Source organism: Salvia splendens, chromosome 2, assembly GCF_004379255.2.
Source record: "Salvia splendens isolate huo1 chromosome 2, SspV2, whole genome shotgun sequence".
Taxonomy (NCBI): Eukaryota; Viridiplantae; Streptophyta; class Magnoliopsida; order Lamiales; family Lamiaceae; genus Salvia; species Salvia splendens.
This window is the reverse complement of record NC_056033.1, coordinates 42769706-42791863: the sequence shown is the minus strand read 5'-3', so window position 1 is coordinate 42791863 and position 22158 is coordinate 42769706. Positions and strand designations below refer to the sequence as shown.

The 22158-nt window shown below is 37.9% G+C and overlaps 4 protein-coding genes across 4 annotated transcripts; 3 read left to right on the top strand and 1 right to left on the bottom strand.

Annotated features, from left to right (window-relative positions):
• The first annotated feature begins 544 nt into the window (after positions 1 to 544).
• On the top strand, positions 545 to 2175 carry LOC121780252 (ABC transporter B family member 14-like). The gene is given in 4 exon segments (XM_042177798.1): positions 545 to 575; positions 704 to 931; positions 934 to 1730; positions 1732 to 2175. Coding segments are annotated over 4 exon segments (1440 nt in total). The 3' UTR covers positions 2116 to 2175.
• A 2046-nt stretch (positions 2176 to 4221) lies between these two features.
• LOC121792999 (autophagy-related protein 13a-like) lies at positions 4222 to 9025 on the bottom strand. The gene is made up of 5 exons (XM_042191172.1): positions 8890 to 9025; positions 6872 to 8423; positions 6597 to 6772; positions 5004 to 5352; positions 4222 to 4575 (listed from the first exon to the last, which is right to left on the bottom strand). The coding sequence occupies exons 2-4, from the start codon at positions 8192 to 8194 to the stop codon at positions 5034 to 5036; spliced, it is 1818 nt and encodes a 605-aa protein (XP_042047106.1). The 5' UTR covers positions 8195 to 8423; positions 8890 to 9025; the 3' UTR covers positions 4222 to 4575; positions 5004 to 5033.
• Positions 9026 to 10354: 1329 nt separating this feature from the next.
• LOC121780242 lies at positions 10355 to 12205 on the top strand. Its single transcript, XM_042177786.1, has 3 exons — positions 10355 to 11131; positions 11231 to 11678; positions 12189 to 12205. Exons 1-3 carry the CDS (start codon positions 10355 to 10357, stop codon positions 12203 to 12205), a joined length of 1242 nt encoding a protein of 413 aa, XP_042033720.1.
• Positions 12206 to 20872: 8667 nt separating this feature from the next.
• On the top strand, positions 20873 to 21626 carry LOC121792998 (protein RESPONSE TO LOW SULFUR 3-like). Its single transcript, XM_042191170.1, has one exon. It carries the CDS (start codon positions 21106 to 21108, stop codon positions 21439 to 21441), a length of 336 nt encoding a protein of 111 aa, XP_042047104.1. The 5' UTR covers positions 20873 to 21105; the 3' UTR covers positions 21442 to 21626.
• The last annotated feature ends 532 nt before the right edge of the window (positions 21627 to 22158 follow it).

Below are 22158 nucleotides of genomic sequence, written 5' to 3'. Positions count from 1 at the left end.
CAAAACATTTTGTCTTTATGTATAAAATCAAGGATGATTACGCATTAATTAGAGCATCTCCAATGGCATAGGACATCCAATAGCCCTCACGTAGCCTTCCCACTGTCACATCATCAGCACTAAAATCCTCCTACCACATCATCTGGACATGGAACTGGACATCAAATAGCCCTCACATAGCCTTCCCACTGCCACATCATCAGCACTAAAATCCTCCTGCCACATCATCTGGACATGCAACTGGACATCCAATAGCCCTCACATAGTCTTCCACATCACTAATAACAATTATATAATTTAATTTACAATTGTAGCAACATACGAAATTTAATTTACGAGATAAATACAGGAAAATTGAATAATACTATTAAAGTTTTAAAAAGTACAATAATTTTAAAAAATGTACATTTAAAAAAATTACATGCAATTAAATTAAAAACTAACGCCTTGGAAGTACTCCATACTTTTTGCGTGTATAGGATTTTTGTCATGTTTTGTCCATACTTCGCAGCATTATTTCTATGGCTTGGTTGGGGAGCAGGCCATGACGAATCTCAGACAAGCATTATATTCAGGTATCATTTTAATGCCAACTGTATTTTACCTCTACAGCACCAGCTTGATAACTTCTATGAAAACCAATTCTTATGAACCAGCATTCTTTGCAGCTATACTACGAAACGAGCTTGCCTGGTTTGAGAAGCCTCAAAACATTGTGGGATCAGATCAGTTACATCACAGGTTATCAACGAAACAGCAACAGTCAAAACAATCATATCTGACCGTATGTCCGTTATTGTTCAATGCATCTCCTCCATACTGATTGCAACGATAGTCAGCATCAGAGTCAACTGGAGAATGGGCCTAGTTGCTTGGGCCGTGATGCCCTGCCACTTTATCGGTGGGCTGATTCAAGCCAAGTCTGCAAAAGCAATGCTGCTTATTCAGAACTGGTTTCCCTTGCTTCTGAATCAACATCCAACATAAAAACTGTTGCATCTTTTTGCCTGGAAGATCATGTGCTTGAAAAGGCCAAGGTTTCTTTAAAGAAGCCACTGGCAAAATGCAGGACACAAAGCATCAAATATGGGATCATTCAAGGTGTCTCACTTTGCTTGTGGAATATAGCCCATGCTGTTGCATTATGGTATACAACTATCCTCGTTAAGAGAGGACAATCTTCCTTCGAGAACGGAATAAGATCGTACCAGATATTCTCACTCACAGTTCCGTCAATCACAGAATTGTGGACATTGATACCTACTGTTTTCTCTGCTATCAGTATTCTGACCCCTGCATTCCATACCCTTGACCGACAGACTGAGATTGAGCCAGACGAGCCTAAGCAACCACCTCGTAAAAGCATCAAGGGGGATATTGAATTTTCAAATGTGAGTTTCACTTACCCCTCCAGACCAGATATGATTATACTCGACAACTTCAACTTGACAATTGAAGCTGGATCAAAAGTTGCTCTGGTTGGACCAAGTGGAGCAGGGAAATCTTCTATTCTAGCACTTCTGCTCAGATTTTATGATGTGAACGAAGGAGCGTTACTAATTGACTGGAAAAATGTGAAGAGTTACAACCTGAAAGTTCTGAGAGCACAGATCGGCTTGGTGCAGCAGGAGCCGCTTCTATTCAGCTTCTCAATCAGAGAAAACATATGCTATGGAAATGAAGGTGCTTCGGAAGCTGAAGTGATACAGGCAGCTATGGAGGCCAACATCCATCCATGAAGTGATAAGCAATCTACCAAGGGGATACGACACATCAGTTGGGGAAAAGGGATGCCAACTTTCGGGTGGACAAAAGCAACGGATAGCAATTGCAAGGGTTCTGCTGAAAAAGCCAGCGATAATGCTTCTCGATGAAGCCACAAGTGCACTTGATGCCGAGTCTGAAAGGGCTATCATCAATGCTCTGGAGTCACTGCAACAGAGTACAACAAATATTACAGTTGCACACAGGCTTTCAACTGTAATCAACTCAGACACCATATTTGTTATGGACAAGGGGAAAGTTGTAGAAATGGGCACCCATGCAAACCTTGTTACAGCAAGTGAGGGAGTCTACTCGAAACTTTATACGCACCAGAGTTTTGCAGGAAATTGAAGAGTCTTCATTTGTATTGAGTATACAGAATTCAGAGTGGATTGTTACTAGAGAACTGTTCTAAAGACTGCCAAATAATTTTGTCCACGTTTCAAGATATCTTCAACCTGCACATAAAGTGAATGTAACTACTTGTTAGAGTAGATACTTAAACTTCTTAAAATGATGTCTTCTCTTACTTAAGTGTTTTAGACTTAGCCTTCTTTTAACAGCCATGCCAAACAAGATACCGTGTGTTAGAATCTCACTTTTCCATCCATTTGAGTATAATTCCATGTGCAGGGCATATTGTGCATTTGAGGTGTAGTGAAGATATTAAAGACCTGTACTCTCAAATACATATGCTCTTCAATCTTCAGGTTCCTGGTAGAAATAAGTGTATTACTTGCTGTTGCTGATCATCTGTTGCAAATAATCAAGAAAGGCTTATGAATATAGGAAGATTGATTTTAATGCATGATAACTTGTTTTAAACTCTCCGCGTGTTTTGTACTGACCGCACTTTCCATACCTGGAATCTAAATCATGCAAAAATCTCAAAATTGGTTTCAGAACTCACAATGGTCAGCACTTGAGGAAGTAAGGAAATGATATTGATTGAAAACCGACACAGATTTTGGAACAGTTTTTCCTTACTTCATCTTCAATAGAAAACAGAATAAAACATGAACAGTACTTGAATATCAAACTAGTTATGAAATCTTCACCAGTGAATCTCCTAATTAGAAGTTCATGCCTAATACAGAAGAAATGCTACCGTATTTTGGTACCTTTTCCCATGTATTATGAGTTACACCATTCCCCTTGTCCAAATATCGCAACTGCAAGTCTACAATAGATTGAGGCTCTCTATACGCTAACCTTACTGCAGCCCATTCTGCTGATTCTCTGTGTCTAGTTCCATGATCTCCTATCGCTGTTATGCAAAACCAAATCAGGAAGAAAAAGCAACAGAAACACTCAAGCAAATTATAAAAAAATGTACTCCACAAAAATAGTATAAACACAACAATTACACACTGTCAATAAGCTGTAGAGAAGGATTCAACTCGGAAACTAGATTGTCAAACAGATTAACAGCAGAGACAAATGCATGATATTCCTACGATCAACATAAAGCAGCTGAGGCCTTTCTTATTCACCGAACGAGAACCACAAACCAGCAAATCTAACCAAAACAAGCGTGAAAAGGCAAAATAAATCGCGACACAAATGAACAAGTGATAAATTGCAAATTGCTTACGACGTGATGCGGATGGAGTGAAATCAAAATGTTATCCGAATTTTACTTCTCACGCTTGAAAATCTGCAGAAATACTAACGCAGATATGATAATGAGTAAAGAAAATTGTAGTCGCCAACAAGAAAAACTAAGAATATACTCTCGCGAAGCAGATGTTACAAAGAGATCAAGCCAAAAACTCACCATTGGAGAATTTCGAGATCGAAACTAATCTGTTTGTACTATTTGTTTTGGAGTTTGAATCTGCCGAAAGTGATGCGCAAGGCGCTGGAGGTTCGGCTTTTATAGGTGGGACGATCGCTCTATATATTCCTCTCCCGCCGTTTTTTCCGTAATATTTTATTTCTATTTTTCTCTAGATTATTACTCGTAAATTATAAAAAAAACATGTTAATATTCCAATCAAAGAAAAAAAGGTCAACTAACAAAAGACTTATTAAAGCCCCTCACTTAAATTAACAAGAAAATTTTATTTAAAAAATAGGAAAGTATTTCGAGTAGCAGTAACGGATTCATGCCCAATTAAGGGTACGATATTTTCCTAGCTATATATTTTAATTTATAATAGTATGTGAATTTAATTATTGTAAGGGTACGATATTTTCCTAGCTATATATTTTAATTTATAATAGTATGTGAGTTTACTTTATGAACGTTATTAAACTAAAAATATTACACACCTATTTTACCTCAAAAAACCCACCCCATTATCTTTCATTATTGCATTTTATTAAACAAAATTACTTCAGCATCCTATTTGTTGAGAATTTAACTTTTTGAATTATAAAAAAAATTAACTTCTTGAATTTTGGTACTGTTCTAAAACCGATTTAAAGAATAGTAGTACTGGTTTATTGCAAAAGTTTGAAGTGACCACAGGTCTCTGGTGTATCATACCTGGTCCATTTCAATTGCATTAATCATATTTTCATTGTTTTTCAATATTGTTAATAACACAACTTGCCAAATTGGCTGCATTTACATATGTGATTGATTCTATGAATACTCTTGCAATTTTGAACATTTATAAAGTTGAAAATAATTGCACCACTATATTTCCATGATCTATTGAAAAACTCCAATCCAATAATCCAAGTGTCATGCCACATCCAAATCTTGGAAAATCACATACACCTCGCAAGAAATCTATCATGGCTCCGACTCATGCCAGGATTCAAAACTCGAGAGTACGAGATTGAACACCTGCAACGCACACACTTCGAAACAGAGCAAAAAGAACGACTTTAAAACTCGAGTATGGCAATTGAGTCTTGGCCGTGAGTCGTCGGGCCAAGACTCTAAGCTTCAAAACACAAGAAAGAAACCAATGATAACAAGAACAAACCCCCTAGAGCCATCAAAAAACCTACAACAACATTTGTCGTGGCCAGAGCTAAGGTAGAACCCAATCCCAACCCGAGCTGCAACGATACCCGAGTTCATGAAAAATAAAGATGCAGCTTTAAAATACTGAACCAAGCATAAAGGAAATGAACTTTGAGGGGGTTTTCGGTTAAGAAATCAAGAAGTGTTTCGATGTAAGTTCCTATGTACATAACTCACTTACTGGTTCTGGAATCTGGATAATTAGTTCAAATCAGTTTGTCGAAAGAAGGAAATTAATCAATTGAAGAAGCTACCTTACCTAGAAAATAATGATACAACACAAAGGTGGTTAGAACTCGGTTTTTTCCTTGCTGACCACACGAGCTGCGCTCTTGGAAAGTAGCAAATCTTTCATTTGTCTGTAAACCTTGAGTTCTTCAAAGGCATCTGACGCTTTTCGAGGCTTAAAAAACTCGGAAGCAGCTCCAACTTCTCCCTCGAACTCAGTCTTAGATGAATGAGTGTTGTGGTAGCATGATTCTTGGCGGAGAGGCGGAGCTGTCTTCAGCATGTGAACAAGGGCACCAACAGCAGCATCTTGCGATTTCTTCATTGTTGAGGGTGCTAGTGAAGAAACTTCTGAACAGTTTCTTGCGCCGAGATTTGAACTGTATGAATAAAGAAATTTGAATGATATCAGCAAATTTACAGCTAACATCAAATAGAGAAGCATGTGGACACATTAGCTTGTCATAAAAAAGAATTAGTAGCAAAAACAAATGAAAGATGCAATTTTCATCTGTGAATTTTGTAGATTGATATGCACACATCAAGTGGGACAGGGATTGAGTTGATTTTTCTTCCATCGAAATTGTGTATCAATTGGTCAAAAAATAAAAAAACAATGACGAAATGGCCACTATCAAAGGGTTGGAACTGTAAAAGCCATTAGTGTCAAAGATATATTTCTCTGCAGTTAACTTGACATAAAACTAATAAACTGGCATATTTATTATTCTGACTAAAACACATTGTCTAGCAGAACTGAATAATCTCTTTTATGGAAATAGAAAGAAGCCAGACCATGTAACACATAAGAAAATCACTGCAATAATTAGGAGAGAGAAAATCAATCTTTGCAGAAGCTGGAAAAGTCGCAAAGATAATCAAAATGGGAGAGAAATCCAGTGTAATACACACATTTTCACATAATGTGCATGAGCAGACATGAATAGCACAAAACAGAATATTACACAAAAAGTGTTGGTGAATCAGATAAAACATTCCATGGCAACCATGCTAGCGACACCATCACTTTATTTTAATATGCACTTTGAGGGAACAGTAATATCTCAAAAGTTTTGATAGTTTCAGCTTTGCCTTTTGACTTATATGTTTTCTCACATGAGAACAGCAAAGATACAATGCGCGAGTAATCAATAGAAATTAGGACAGACGATCCAACAAAAGTGGCCATAGCCAAGGCCTTTATAAACTTAATTTGATGAATTAACACAAATAGAAGAAAATCCTAAAATAATTTTGGAATTATCAAGAAAAGACAGTAACCCTTCAGATATACTCTGGCGAGCTTGATTGTTTGGCGTGGATGATTCATGTATATTACGCAAATTAATCTTAAGAAAAGACAAAATCAAGCTTGAAAATAACAGTGATGGAAAATATTATAGGTGGATAATGACTATAAAATTAAGTATACCAGTGCAGTTATATGTGGAGCCCTATGTAGTCATAAATATGGTTGTTGACAAAAGTAATCGAGCCTATTGAAGAGGTACGAGCTACAAGACAAGACGCCAGTCATGCCACATTCTTTTGCACTAAATGCTTCGAATGAAAGTTCTGATTTCAATCATTTGATGACATGTTCAAGAAGGAAAGCGGAAATTACCTTGTTTGGTTATCTGGAGGATCTACGTCATCAACAATAAATGGACAGTCACAATCACCAAAGTCATCCTGGAAAGACAATCGACTGGAGGTCCTCGATAACCCAACACGTGGAGAACTACTTGAAGACAGCAAACTTGAAAACCGTCCAGAGTCCTCTTTTGAATCTCGAGACAACTATATAATTCAGACATGTGTAAATTAGCTCAAACATTAAGGAAAAGAACAATAAACATCAAGAATTAGTAATCATTAGCCACACTCATCAAAACCTACCTTAGGACCAGCATTAGTTGGAGTGTTGCTCATTTCTCCTGTTCTGGCTGAATCTAGTCTCCTTATTGACCTTATTCCAGATGGTGATTCATGAGATGACGAGTCGTACTTGGTGTTTCTCGGGGATAAGGGTGGAAGAGAATTCCTACTCGGGTCGGACAAATTGGGAGAAAGATATCTAGGACTTCTAGCTATCATCGGATGAGGAATACTCATTGGAGCAGTTTCTGGATGACGCCGATTATGAAAAGGAATTACGCTCTTCGTAGGGGGAGATGGAGAAGGAGATGATGAGAATGGAGGGGAGAGTATTTCATCACAGGGTGCTTTCTGATTAGCCGGGAACCTTTGGTTTTGATTTCTTTGGATGTATGCCTCAGTAGGAGAAGATGAATACTCGTACGGTGAGCGATATAATGGTGGTGATGCACTATATGGTTGGCTCTGTTGTGATGAAAGCTCCCTTTGGAGACCACTGGACCAGCTGTGAGGCCGTTGAAAGGGTGATGGAGGAGCTGATTGCCTCCCTCTTGTCTGGAAGGATATAGAATGACCCTTCTCAGAAGAAGTACAAGGAAATGCCCTCATAGGGTCAGTAAGAGGGCTACCTACGTAATCCGAAATGATCTCAATAGGGTGTGATACACAAGAATCTAGATTAAAGTCAGATAGATCTTTACGGTACATCACAGATACAGATAGGCGACCTTGTTGGGCGTCAATAGGAATAAAAGAATAGTTCTTCATTGATTCTTCCTCTGATCTCAACAATGGAGAACCGAAGGAGCAGATCTTGTAATTGATCTCAAAGCCACAATTCTGTTTAAATGACTGTTGTTTACGGAAGGCCTTATACGCAGGAAGGAGTCTCAGCATTGAATAAACCGAGCGCAATAGGATTATTGATTTCTTGTATGTCTTCTTATAAAAGGCATCACCGATTTGAGGAGCCATTGACCTCTGATGCTCATACTGAACCACCCACCTCTCTATAACTGTCTCAGCAGGCATCTCCGTGGCCAGAGTGGAGTGAGAATCATGCTCTGACAAAGAGTAACGTGACTCTTGCACAAGTATAATATCAATCACCATAGGTTCCATCAAACTTCTATTCCAAAAACTTAAGCTATCCATAGCTGCAGGGCGATCCCCCAAAACTAAATTAAACCATCTGTCGCTCTTTCTTATTTCACCTCCCCGGCTAGGCAGCCGGTTCATCGGAACCCTAGAATCCAAAATAATGTGCAAGCTCTTTAGAAGAAACTGATTGAATATTTGCTCAAACCTTCCATGTTCACCATGAGGATAGCTGTGCAAATCCATTCTTTATTTGAACCAAATCTGACCCAATATCCCCCCTCCCCTAAAAGAAACAAGTCTAGCCCTAGATTCCCACTGCCAACACAAATATACAATAAAAAAATCCAATTTTTTTTACAAAACTGATCAATTAACTAAACATCTAATAATTATTTCTGGGTAAAACAGTTTCCCCCATATGATCCAGAAACAATCTCTCTCATATGCATGCATCAGTATACTGTATGCATACCTGAAAATATAGCACATAAGTAGATAGATTAAGAATATAATCAAACAGGCACAAAAAAATTGGAATCGGAAAACAAAATTTAAGCTAAAAACTGAATTTGCAGCTGAAAATGTTGCATGATGAAGTTTCCAATTCATGCAGCAGAAAATTCATCAATTAGTTCAAAAAATTCATCAACTACTCGAAAATGTTTTAGATTACAGATTCAATTTTTTGGTATAAACAGTAAATTGGAGCAGAAATATAAATCATAGAGAAAAATCAGGAATAGATCAATAATCTTAGCTAATAACAGCGCGTTACTGTCCAGCATCTACAATTATAAATCTCATGTTCGTCAACTGATTGAACGGAAATAATGTTGCAAAATATACTCGAAAAGCTAAACAAAATTAGAGAATTTGAAGATTCTATAAATGAAACGGTGAATAGCTCAAATGATTTGTTCAAATTAAACATTACTTACTTGAGAGAGCATGATTCCTTGAAAAAATGGTGTTTGAGATCAAAATTAGGCAATTTAGAGAGAGAAAGATTGCCTATACGGCTAGCAGGAGAGAGAGAGAGAGGAGATTGTTGATTTTATATATTCAAATCTTATCATTAAAGGTTAGGTTAATTAAGCACTTCTCTCCTTAAACAGCAATTAATCTATTTTTATCAATTTTATATTGCATTGATTGTTTCAGTTGACATTATATTCGAATTGCTTCTGGTTTATCCAATAATTGCAATGTCACGTCACTTTATATTTATCAGAATACTAATCCATATGAACTAAAAATTATAACGACATCGAACGTGTATAAGAGAGGAGTAGTAGTAGTAGTATTTTATTTGGGCAAAAATTCCACCCAAAAATCGCATCGCCAATTGTTTGTGTGCTTCCAATATTATACTTATTGACAAAAATCTTGTATGGTAATTTAGATTACAGCTCAGTCGAGTAAGGATAAAATATTGTACACCTAGTCATTAATATTTAAGATAAAAAATAAATGTCTAGAATCTTTTTAAATAAAATATGCAAATATGTAGAATTATAATATCTTTTGTAATTCGTAGTAGGAAAATATCTAACTAATTAATAATCTAAAATTAAGACTAATTATTAACTACTATTAAATTAGTAGATCTAGTGGTTGATATAATGTCGAAGTGGATTATATTTTAAATTTAAATAATTATTAAATAAATTTAAAGGGTATTAATGTTATGATCTCTTATTAGAATTATCATAAAACTTTAATTTACGTAACTCTCTCGATTTAATATATTTTTTTACAAAAAATATATTAAATTAAAAGTAATTTTATAAGGATTCTAACGAGATCTCAATTGCATATGTTCCGACGACGTTTAGATGATGAATTTGATGATTTTTATTTGATAATTTTACAAAAAACTGTTTTGATATTTTCTATTATTTGTGTTGAGATTCTCATGTCATGATGTACATAATGTTGAGATAAAAAAAATACGAAAATTATGATATGATGATATTTTGCCTGTTATTTATTGAAATTCGCAAACTTTAATCTTATCCATTTATTTTAAGATTTAATAGTATATGATTGCTCTTAGCCGTGGATTAGATATTATATGCATTTTAACATGAACTATTATTAATAACTACTATGTTAATCCAGGTATAACCGATTTCGCATGCTTTTTAATAACATTTCCTAAGAGTGTCCACAATGGGGGAGCCGCGGCTCGGTGCGCGGCTCCCCATTGCAGAGGCCGAGAGACGTGGCTGAGCCGCGGCCGCGGCCCTCCATTGCATCGAGCTGCGTTTTGCGGCTGGGCCGCGGATTATAATTTTTTTTAAAATTTCAAAATTTTTTTATAAATATACACTCCCATTTCCATTTTTTCACTTCATTCTACACTTCCAATCCCTTCAGTTTACACTCTCAAACACTACAAAAATGCAAGGTGGAGATGGTAATTCCCCGGGGTATGGAGACTCGGGATATGGCAACTTCCCCAATCAGACGTGGAATCCGCACTCGCCCCAATTCCGGGTCCAGCCATCCCAGCAGAGGAACTTGGTTCGCCAACCATCGGGGTTCGGGGACTACCGATCGAATATGGACGCGATCAACAACCCGTCCCAGCAATTCCAATCCTCCCAATTCCAATCCTCCCAATTCCAATACTCTTCGTCTCCTCTGTCTGAATCTGATAGATACACATGGGAACAGTTGATGGGTACACCGGAGACCCCGACATCCGGTAGTGTGGAGATGGAGGCCCCCATCGGGGGTCGCCGAACCGACGGTGGTGGGGGGCGAGGCGGCGGCGGTGAGAGTGGGAGGCGAGGCGGCGGCGTTGGGGGGCGAGGCGGCAGAGAGCATGGGCCAACCGGCGGCGGTCGAGGCGGAGACAGAGAGCCGGCCACCGGCGGTGGCCGAGGCGGTGGTGATCGGCGGGGCGAGAAGTACAACGACGACGAATCCCTCGCTGTTGCGCTGGCTTGGGAGGCGGTCACGACGAATCCGGTCATCGGCACGGATCAGACCGACATTTGCTTCTGGAGGCACGTCCTGACTGTGTACAACGGCTTCAAACCAGAAGGCAGTGCCGGACGTGATGAAGGCCAGATCCGGAAGAAGTTCGGCCGGATCAATAGAGATGTGAAGAGGTTCAGGAACATTTACGAGAGACAGCTCCAGAATGCCGAAAGCGGCCGCAACGAAGCCGACGTACGGGCGTTATCGTATCAGTTGTTTAATACTGAAACCTGGCCCAAGTTCACCTACTGGAATGAATACATGCTTCTCTGAGACTCCCCTCAATTCAAGGCGATCTGCGACGATGAGACCGGTCCTACTGGGAAGCGGACAAAAATCGGGGCCGACGGCACCTACAGCAGTGGTACCGACTCACGTGCATTCGACCTTAATGACGATGTGAGGGATGAGCCACCCTCGACAATGTCGAGGCGCCAGCGCCCGCAGGGCAAACAATCCGCCATCCGGGAAGCTAGATCCGCTTCCCAAGTCTCTCGGGCGAGCGCGGCGACACCGCACCCTTCACCACCGACCGCGGCGTTGACTCAAACACTGGAGGTGCAGATGATGAAGCAACTCCAGGATAACTTGTCCTTGTTCGAGAAGTCGACGGACCCTATCACCAAGATGATGTACTACGACGTCATTCTTAGGTTGAGGTCGAAGTTGGGCTTCTCCGATGGGTCGGCGACGGGCGAAGCAAGCGACAGTGTGGCCGGTGTCGGCGGCGGTGGAGGAGGTGAAGAAGATGTGCCGGATTCCGATGACGCCACCGAGTAGTTAGTGGTGGCGTTTTTTTATCTTTTTATGTTGTGTTTTTTAAAAAATTTCATTGTAGAATTTTTCCCCTATCAAAAATACGACGAAAATTTATCTATAATTCGTAACTTTATTAAATTATGTTAGATCCCAAATTATTAGTCTACAAAAATTTAATATAGTTAAATTAAAAAATAACATTAAAAAGGAAAATAAATTAATTTTTTTTAAAGGGCCACATTTGGTGGCCCTTGTTATTTTTGTTATAATTTTGACTTTTACCACTGTGAAGGCCATAAGAGAGCCACGAATGGTGGCCGGGCCACATTTGGTGGCCTCTGAAGGCCACCATTGTGGACACTCTAACTGAGTCTTATCCATAGAACATGATTTTTTAAGAGTGGGCCCAATACTAATTAAAGGAATCAAGATTCAAAATCTCAAAATTTTGGATACAGAGAATTAGGCTAATTCAATCATTGTGTTACAGAGAATTCGGCTAGTTAAAAGAGTATATGTATAATGTGTATGTATATAGTGTCCTCATTTTAAGTCTTAATTTGCTAAATTGTACTTTCTCGTCCATCATTAAGATTTAAGAGTCTCATTTCCTGACACAGTTTTAGGAAATGTTATGGAAAGTATATGGAAAAAAATTATGAAATATGTATCTCACTTATATGGTACTATTAATTTTAAATGAAATATGACTGGAATAAATTAATGAAATATCAAATAGAAAATGAGACTACTATTCGCAGACAAAGTACTATGCAATATTTTAATATATTTCAAGTAGTGTCATAAGTCTCAAATTTTGGAATTTTAAAGCTTCTCTCCTATATTATACTCTTTTTATTCCAATAAAAAAGAATTTTTTTGGACCACACAATATTTTATACAGATTTATTTTTTATGGTAAGTATTAATGTTAATCCTAGCTACAGATTATCGAATGTTGGGAGAGGAAAAATCAAGACTTGGAAATCGAAAGAGAATTTTATTCACCAGAAACGGAAGATGAAAAATTACTGAATAAAGCAGAATCACAAACTATTAAAAAATCAAAACTAACTAACGGCTATTTTCCATCTAACGGTCAGGATTAAACATGACTAACTAAGTACATCCAACGGCTGTTGAAACGAGTTGTTATAACAGCCGAACTCTTCTTCATGTTTTGATCGTTCTCTCCAGACCACGGAGCTGCCGAGCTACCGAACTTGGTGCCGAACTACCGAACTCTAACACCGAACTCGATTAAGCTCGTAACACCGAGCTCTGACACCGAACACCATCACCGAGCTCAAAAACCGAACTCAACAGCCGAGCTCAAAACCGAAGCTATCACAATCTACCAACAAACTCCACCTGTGATAGCGGAGTCACCAACCAGAACTCCTCCTCTCCAGTCCCACCAGTTTCAAACATAGCAGAAACTTTTCCTTAGGTAATGGCTTAGTCAACATATCTGCCGGGTTTTCTGAAGTGTGAACTTTGAAGACTTTCACATTGCCTCTTTCAATCTCCTCCCTAATGAAGTGCAACCTCACGTCTATGTGCTTACTCCTCTCGTGATATACTTGATGCTTAGCCAAGCTCAATGCACTGTTGTTGTCACAACCAATGCTCACACTACATTGCTTTACACCAAAATCCTCCAAAATCCCCTTTAGCCACTTGCTTTCTTTCACAGCAGATGTCATAGCCATGAACTCAGCCTCTGTGGTTGATAATGCAACCACTCCCTGCAAGCTGCTTTTCCAGCTGATGACGGATCCATACAAAGTAAATAGGAACCCAGACTGAGATCTCCTGGTGTCTAAGTTACCAGCAAAATCAGAGTCACACCAGCCAACCAAAGCATCCCCTTCATGGTCTTCTCCTCCCTTGAACAGAATACCAACATCCGATGCTCCTTTCAAGTATCTCATCAACCACTTCAGTGCAGCCCAATGCTCCTTACCATGGTTGGACATATATCTACTTGTTACTGAAATAGCTTGTGCCACATCCGGCCTTGTGCTAATCATAGCATACATGATGCTACCAATGATGCTAGCATAAGGGATCTGTCTCATCTCATCTTCCTCAGCCTTACATTTTGGCTTCTGGTCTGCAGACAATTTATATTGTTGGCTCATAGGAACTGAGACTTCCTTGATGTTACTCATCTGGAACCTCTTGAGTATTCTCTGCACATAATCAGTTTGAGACAACACAATCTCTCTCTTCTTTCTATCTCTGAAAATAGACATACCCAGAATTCGTTTTGCAGAGCCTAAATCCTTCATCTCAAAAGCATTACTGAGATCAGCCTTAACTTTCTGAATTTCTTTCAAACTTGCTCCAGCCAAGAGCATATCATCCACATATAAGAGTAAGTATGCCACAGCAGCTCCACCTACACTCTTAATGTAGACACACTCATCATAGCTTGATTTCAGAAAACCACTCTTAACCATGTGATCATCAAACTTCTTATGCCACTGCCTACTTGCTTGTTTCAGACCATATATGCTCCTTTTCAACAAGCACACCTTTCCCTCATCACCTGGCCTCTCAAAGCCTTTTGGTTGTGCCATATAGATGGTTTCTTTCAAGTCTCCATGCAAGAAGGCTGTCTTGACATCAAGTTGTTCAAGCTCCCAATCTCTTCTTGCAACAATAGCCAACAAGATTCTGATACTAGTGTGTTTCACAACAGGTGAAAACACTTCATCATAGTCAATACCATGTTCTTGTGTGAAACCCCTAGCAACCAACCTTGCTTTAAATCTGACACTTTTACCATCAGCTCCTTCCAGCTTCTGTTTGAAAATCCATTTGCAACTCACTACCCTTCTACCATTGGGCCTTTCCACCAGCACCCAAGTCCCATTTCTAAGCAGTGAATCAATCTCCTCAATCATGGCTTGCATCCATTTTTCTGCATCTTTACTGTCCATAGCCTCTTCATAAGTGCTTGGCTCTGAGAACTCTATTTCCTCAGCTACTAGTAATGCATAAAACAGGAACTCAGCATCAGAGTATCTCTCTGGTGGCTTTCTGATCCTTTTACCTCGGTCTCTAACCAGCTTATAGCTTCCTGGCTCATTTGGTGTTGCTGCCGTCTGAGTTGGTTGTCCAAGATCAGAGGCATCAGGAAACTCAGATTCTCTTTCATCTTCATCCTGCTGCTCCTGTTGAACTCCCCCAATCTCCACCTCAAATCCAGAACTATCTACTGCAGTCTCTGAATTTTTCTTAAAAGGCAACTCACCTTCCCAGAAAGTTACATCCCTACTTATCACAACTCTTTCATTTCCTGGCTCCACACACCACAACCGATAGCCCTTCACACCCGATTGGTATCCAATCATAACACATTTTAGGGCCCTTGCTTCCAATTTACCTTGCTTCACATGAGCAAAAGCTTTACAACCGAAAGTCCTCAAGCCATCATAGCCACTATGCTTCCCATACCATCTGAAATCTGGTGTGTCCCCTCCAATGCTGGAAGAAGGACATTTATTGATCAGTTTAACAGCTGTGGATGCAGCCTCTGCCCAGAACCGCTTCTTCATCCCAGCAGCCAAGATCATGCATCTAACTCTCTCAAGGATAGTGCGGTTTACCCTCTCGGCCACTCCATTTTGTTGCGGATTTAATGGAACTGTTTTGTGTCTTTTGATGCCTTTTGATTTGCAAAACTCATCAAACTCTTTGGACAGAAACTCCAACCCGTTATCTGTCCTCAAGCATTTCAAACTCAGCCTTTTCTCTGCCTCAACCTCACTGCACCATGTTTTGAAACAGCTGAAAGCCTCTGACTTCTGCTTCAATATGTAAATCCAGACCTTTCTACTGAAATCATCTATGATGCTCATGTAGTATCTGCCACCTCCAATTGAATTCTCCTGTGCAGGCCCCCAAAGATCACTATGGGCATAATCTAGAGGCATTGTTGAAGAATGTGTGCTGTTGGGATATGGCAACTTCTTGGCTTTCCCTAACACACACTCCTCACATTGAGTTGTATCAGTCTGATCTGAGCATTGCAATACACCCTTCTTGACCAGTTCCTTTATACTACCAATTGCTGGGTGCCCCAATCTGGTATGCCACAGACTCAAAGAATCACCAACCACATTGTGTGCATGCCCTGAGTCTCTTCTCTGAACAGCAGCCATCATGTAATATAGACTGCCTTTTCTAGTTGCCTTCAAGATAGATCTTCCTGCCTTACTAACAACCATCTGCCCACCTTCAGAGACAAATCTGCATCTCTTTCTTTCAAGAGAGCCTAAGGATATTAGATTCCTTTTAACATCAGGAATATACCTAACATCACTCAGAGTCACCATACACCCATTCTCCATCTTCAACTTGATGGTACCTATGCCTTTTATCAAGCACACTTGGTTGTTGCCTAGAATGACAGTTCCTGTTGACTCTTTAATGTCTTCGAACCAGTCCAGATTCGGGCTCATGTGGAAGCTACACCCTGAATCCATTATCCAAGATTCCTTTCCCTTTTCCTCCATCACATTCAAAGCAACAGAAACTTCATCCTCTTCGCAATATTCTGCTGTGTTGACAGCTTTTCCTCCCTCAGCCGCTTGCTTTTTCTTCCACACGAAGCAGTCCTTTTTGAGGTGCCCTGGTTTCTTGCACCAGTGGCAGGACCGAGTTTCTCTCCCCTCCGAGCTTGAAGGCTTAAACTCATTATATTGGTTTTTCTTGAAACTCTTATTCTTGAATTTCTTGACATTGAGACTCTCAGCCTGTGTCTCCAATGCCTTCCCACCTGTCAATCGCAGCATCTCTTTCGCCATCAACGCAGCATGAACCTCGGCATATGTGATTGGCTTATCTCTGCCGTAGATTATTGCATCGCTTAGCTGATCATACGAACTTGGCAACGCATTCAAGACCAGTATAGCCTTGTCTTCATCCGTGATCTTCACATCCACGGACCCAAGATCATCAATGATCTTATTAAAATCTTCCAATTGTTCGACGATCGATTTTTCGGCTACAAAATTGTACGAATACAGTCTCTTCTTCATATAGAGCCTATTGGCCAGGGATTTTGCCAAATAGACCTCATCTAACTTCGCTAGCACCTCAACCGCCGTGGTCGCTTCTTGAACCTCCCTCAGAACTTTATCACTGAGACAAAGAATAACCGCACTGTGAGCTCGCTGTATCATTTCATCGAACTTCGCCTGTGCTTTCTCATCAAGAACTGGCGCATTCTCCTTATCTACCGGAGCCAAAACCGCCGCCAAACCACGATCGATCAGAATCGCTTTCATTTTCATCTTCCACAGACCGTAATCATTCTTGCCTGTGAATTTCTCAGCCTCAAGCCTTGTCGCCATCGAGATCGTTTGAATCGTCCGCAAACCAACCTCCTTTCACCTCTTTCCCACAGACGGCGCCAATTGTTAATCCTAGCTACAGATTATCGAATGTTGGGAGAGGAAAAATCAAGACTTGGAAATCGAAAGAGAATTTTATTCACCAGAAACGGAAGATGAAAAATTACTGAATAAAGCAGAATCACAAACTATTAAAAAATCAAAACTAACTAACGGCTATTTTCCATCTAACGGTCAGGATTAAACATGACTAACTAAGTACATCCAACGGCTGTTGAAACGAGTTGTTATAACAGCCGAACTCTTCTTCATGTTTTGATCGTTCTCTCCAGACCACGGAGCTGCCGAGCTACCGAACTTGGTGCCGAACTACCGAACTCTAACACCGAACTCGATTAAGCTCGTAACACCGAGCTCTGACACCGAACACCATCACCGAGCTCAAAAACCGAACTCAACAGCCGAGCTCAAAACCGAAGCTATCACAATCTACCAACAATTAAAGTATAAATTAGATGTACTAATGTTTTAATTTTTAAAATAAATTATATTTGTTGGAAAAAAAGTGTATATTTTTGTTAGGAGATAACAATATTAGTAGTTATATATCTTTATGAACCCAAATTTATAGAGGGAAATTGTGTTAGGCCTATAATTTTTGGGCCCATTTAAAATGTTTAAAATGCTGATTTCCTTGTGGTTCATTGATACAGAATCAGGGCATAAAATCTTTTTTTATTTAATTTTATTTTATTTTGGAGCACGAAAAACTTTTTGGCGTGGCATTTTGCAATTAACTAGTACTAGTACTACTACGTATATTAACTTATTTAATACACCCCATTTTGCATTAAGCCGTGCAAGCGAGAGTCATATTTTATATGTCGATTATAATTTCATGTAATTAAGTTCTTGTTTTTATAAGTTATACTACTATATAACTCATATAGTATGCGTCATTTCCTAGAAGAAAAAAAAATCATTAAATGGAGGAAGAAAAAAAAATCAAGTAGTTACTAGTATTAAACAAAGAAAGAGAAAGTATTCCACTTCATGAAAAATTAAACTCGTAACATTTTTCTTAATTTTTTGTGGTTCCGATCCTTTGTATCAACATTTTTGTAACACACTCATTTACCACAAATAAAGCTACTCCTATTATACATAGGAAAATGTTATGATATGACTTATGAGTAATAAAATCTACAGTAATTAATAGTTATGTTTACTTGGAAAGTTAAATCGGAGTTTTAAATTTGAGTCATGCAAGATCGGCTAATCCAACTATCGATCTCGTCGTCATAGCTTCCACTTTCGACAGTTTCAACCGTGCGAGTTTCTTTTCTAAATACCTTATTGAGAGAAAGAAAGAATGAGCAAGTGTACTTACGAGTCTCATAAAACTTTCTATTTTGTTTCTAGAATTTCAAACACACGCTTATTTCATTATTTCAATGTGCGTTCGCCAAAATTTCAACCAACACGCTTATTTTATTACAACTTTAAAAAGTCACGTTCATATTAATTAATAGGACTCAACGTCTTTTTATTTTGTTTACAAGTTACTTATGATTCGGAAATTTTTTTTTTATTAAACCACACGTGTCTGAGGTAGATATCAAAATTACATAAATCAATCAATTTAGAGGAGATCCGGTTTTATATTAATTTTCAGTCACAGGCTCATCCACTACACCAATACTTGTTTTGTATAGTAAATTTAATCAAATTCTAATCAGATATAAAAATTTAAATTAGAATATTAAATTATGAAACTTATTTTTTTTCTCAGATGTCTTAAATCGTGTTTAAAACAATATCTTTGGTTGATGTTCAAACAATGTCATCTTGTGAGTACATGACACAATAAACAAAATTGAAAATTTGTGATTTAGACCATCTTCAATAATTTACACAAAACTCAAATTTATTTTTTAGTATACGGCACACAAAAAAATAGTTTTACTCCAACCATTTACACCAAATTCAAAATTTACACCATTTTTGAGTTTTTGTCTCACAAAATTTTTTCAGTAACACTAAAAATGGGTTTGAATTTGGTGTATGATTGCAGAAGATTTCTACACCAAAACTCATTTTTAGAGCATGGTTGGAGATGGTCTTAATATCAACATTATATCGATATAAAATTTTCTCATAACACATATGAAGTTAAAAGTAATTTTATTGATTTAGACGATATCCTAATTCCATATATTTGGATGATATAATTGAATTAAATTTTCATATATTTCAATAATTATTTAAATATCATTATATCTATCATAATATGTCAATATGATGCATGTATAATGTAACTATTAAATTGTGTTGACATGGTCATATTATTAATATTTTTAATAAATCACGATCCTATGTCCTAAATTGGATAATATTATTACCATTTTAATACTATTAAATAAAAAAAATTAATTACACATGCAAATATTATAAAATATTACTATATTGTATTGAATCACGATCGTATGATACTATTAATTTTATACTGTTACATAATAAAATTTTAAATTACACATGATATTACAAGAGAATATTAAAATCCTATAGTCTATACATGTAAATATGTAGGAGTACTATATAATGTGACTTGAAAATGCAGAACACGGCGGGGCATCATAATCAAAGTCAAACAAAAAGACTTAAATTATATAGAAAAGTCTGCCTAATTTATCTATAAAAACTCATATTCTCTTAATTGTTTTCCTGTTTATTACATAATGAATCCAAGAGAGCAAGAAACGCTGCAGAAGAGAATCGAAAAGATGGAGAAAGAGCTGAAGAGCAGCTTCGAAAGGGAGGAGAAGATGGGAAGAGAGCTGCAGAGCATACGGGAGCGGCTGCGGGTGGCGGAGGAGGGGGAGGAGCGGTTGTGCTTGCAGCTGGGCGAGACGGAGGCCGAGGCGTTGGCGACTGCGAGGGAATATACAGCTCGTGTCGAGGCGTTGACGGAGCGAATTTCCCATGCACAGCAGCTTTTGAGCAAGAAAAAATGATGCTGGTTTTTATTTTTTTTATTCTTTTGTGATTTTATTCGTATACAGTGGGGTAATTATTTAGTTACGGTGTTGTGTTGTGATTTATTATTATGACGATTTGAACTTTGAATTGTTAATTTTTGAAATATTTTTATTTTTATTTCTTTTTCTTTTTTGTTTGAGTGATGATAATTCGGTCTATGGTTTACTTTTGCGTTTTGATTAATTAGCGAAATTGAACAAAAAAGGTGTATGGTTCCACAAATGAGACATATTTACATTTCACAAAAAAAGTTATTGAAGACGCTACAATGTATGCGGTTCAAATCCGACACAAATCTGAGTTTAACTCGACTCGAGCCACTTTTGATTTATTATATAAATAAAATTTTCCTGATTAATCTTAATGGCCCTTTCTTATAATCATAAAGATAATCAGATAAGAAAGTGAGAATAAATGTTTATAAAAAAAAGTTTTATTCTTTTCTTGGTAAGTCATTTATGTAGTGAAACTCATTGTTCATTGACAATTACTACTAGTCTACTACTACATTTATTAGATATATTAATATTTATATATACTAGAAGATGATTCATTTCAGAAATTCTCATAAAGTCAGAACATAAAAACTATATCAGTTTTCAAATAATACATTAATATTAATTGACATTACCGGCTCAATATCAGTTCGTTGTTGATGTATGAAAATTTGTTTCTAACACAATATCATAAACTGATATTAATATATTAGAGAACTTATATAATATTCAATTATTTAAAAAAAATCTCACAATAAAATACATTTAACATAAAAATATAAAAAGCCGTCTGTAAATAGACGAAACTCGAGGGACCAATAAGCAAATATTTTACACGGATAACCCAATGCCGACTGGTAACCTCACAAATCCAAAGCCCAGATACATTGAACCTAGACACATTTAGGTTTTAAACCCACGCCTATAAAACTCAACACGCACGTATCATTTCTCCAATAACAGAAACCACACACGCATCTACAGCTTGTAACAACCCCCTCATTAAATGGCGCCAACCATCGCGATTCCCTCGCCGGCGCCGCAGCAGAAGAAAGGCGAGGCTGCGCTGAGGCGGAGGAACGAGGAGCTGGAGTGGGAGCTCAGGGAGAGCCTGGTGAGGGAGGAGAGAATGAGGGCGGAGCTGGCGCGGGCGATGGAGCGGCTGAGGGTGGCGGAGGAGGCGGAGGAGCGCCTCTGCTCGCAGCTCGGCGAGCTCGAGGCGGAGGCGGTGGGCCAGGCCCGGGAATACGGGGCACGGATTGTGGAGCTGCTGGAGCAGCTTTCCGGAGCCAAGGAAATGCTTCACCGAACGTCGTCGTTTTCGACCGTCATTTCTCAATGACGATTCCTGATTTTTTTTTGTAGGATTCTCTTTTTGAGTAAGAAACATTCTTGTATTGAGCTATAAAAATGTTGAGCTACTTGTATTTATCGATTCGTGGACGTTTTTTCGAATGTTTTTAGGTGTGTAATGTGTTTGGTTAATTTAATTAATTGGTGCTACAATATAAAATATTTTTGTTTTAATTTCATTTTTTTGGTTCGGTTTATCAATACATCAAAATTTGACACAAGTTTTAATTAAATATTTTTTAAAAAAAAATTGTATGCATTATGTATATAATGGAGTAGTATATATTTTTGAGTTGTCTATGTGAGTGTATGTGCTGTGTGTGCATTGAGTTTGGAATTGAAGATTCAATGCCATTGATTTCAATTTATTTTTATTTAGTAATTTATGAATTGTTATCGATTTACTACTAACTATATGAATTAATCTTAATATTTGCACTCCTGTTAGATTAGATTGAGAATATTAATGTATTAGTAATTTGGTAGCCCATAAAATCATGTAGATACAAATAAGGGAAGCAACAATTATGTTTTCAATCATTTACTGAACGAGTACACTATTTATTAGTAATATGTTCTATTTAAATTTTTTTAAAATTTAAGTATTAATTGATCATCAAAATAAATATGGGCATATTGTAATCTTTATTGCATAATTCCTTTCTCCATAATATTTTTACAATGGACAAAACTTCAATCAACCTGT

What these genes read in the sequence shown, in the direction of transcription:
- LOC121792999 (XM_042191172.1), bottom strand. Translation starts at nt 8,194, where the DNA reads ATGGATTTGCACAGCTATCCTCATGGTGAACATGGAAGGTTTGAGCAA. An exon ending in CAACTAATGCTGGTCCTAAG is followed by an intron (nt 6,773 to 6,871) that starts GTAGGTTTTGAT and finishes TGAATTATATAG; the next exon opens with TTGTCTCGAGATTCAAAAGA. An exon ending in CCTCCAGATAACCAAACAAG is followed by an intron (nt 5,353 to 6,596) that starts GTAATTTCCGCT and finishes TTATTCATACAG; the next exon opens with TTCAAATCTCGGCGCAAGAA.
- LOC121780242 (XM_042177786.1), top strand. Translation starts at nt 10,355, where the DNA reads ATGCAAGGTGGAGATGGTAATTCCCCGGGGTATGGAGACTCGGGATAT. An exon ending in GCGGCCGCAACGAAGCCGAC is followed by an intron (nt 11,132 to 11,230) that starts GTACGGGCGTTA and finishes CCTCAATTCAAG; the next exon opens with GCGATCTGCGACGATGAGAC.
- LOC121792998 (XM_042191170.1), top strand. Translation starts at nt 21,106, where the DNA reads ATGGCGCCAACCATCGCGATTCCCTCGCCGGCGCCGCAGCAGAAGAAA.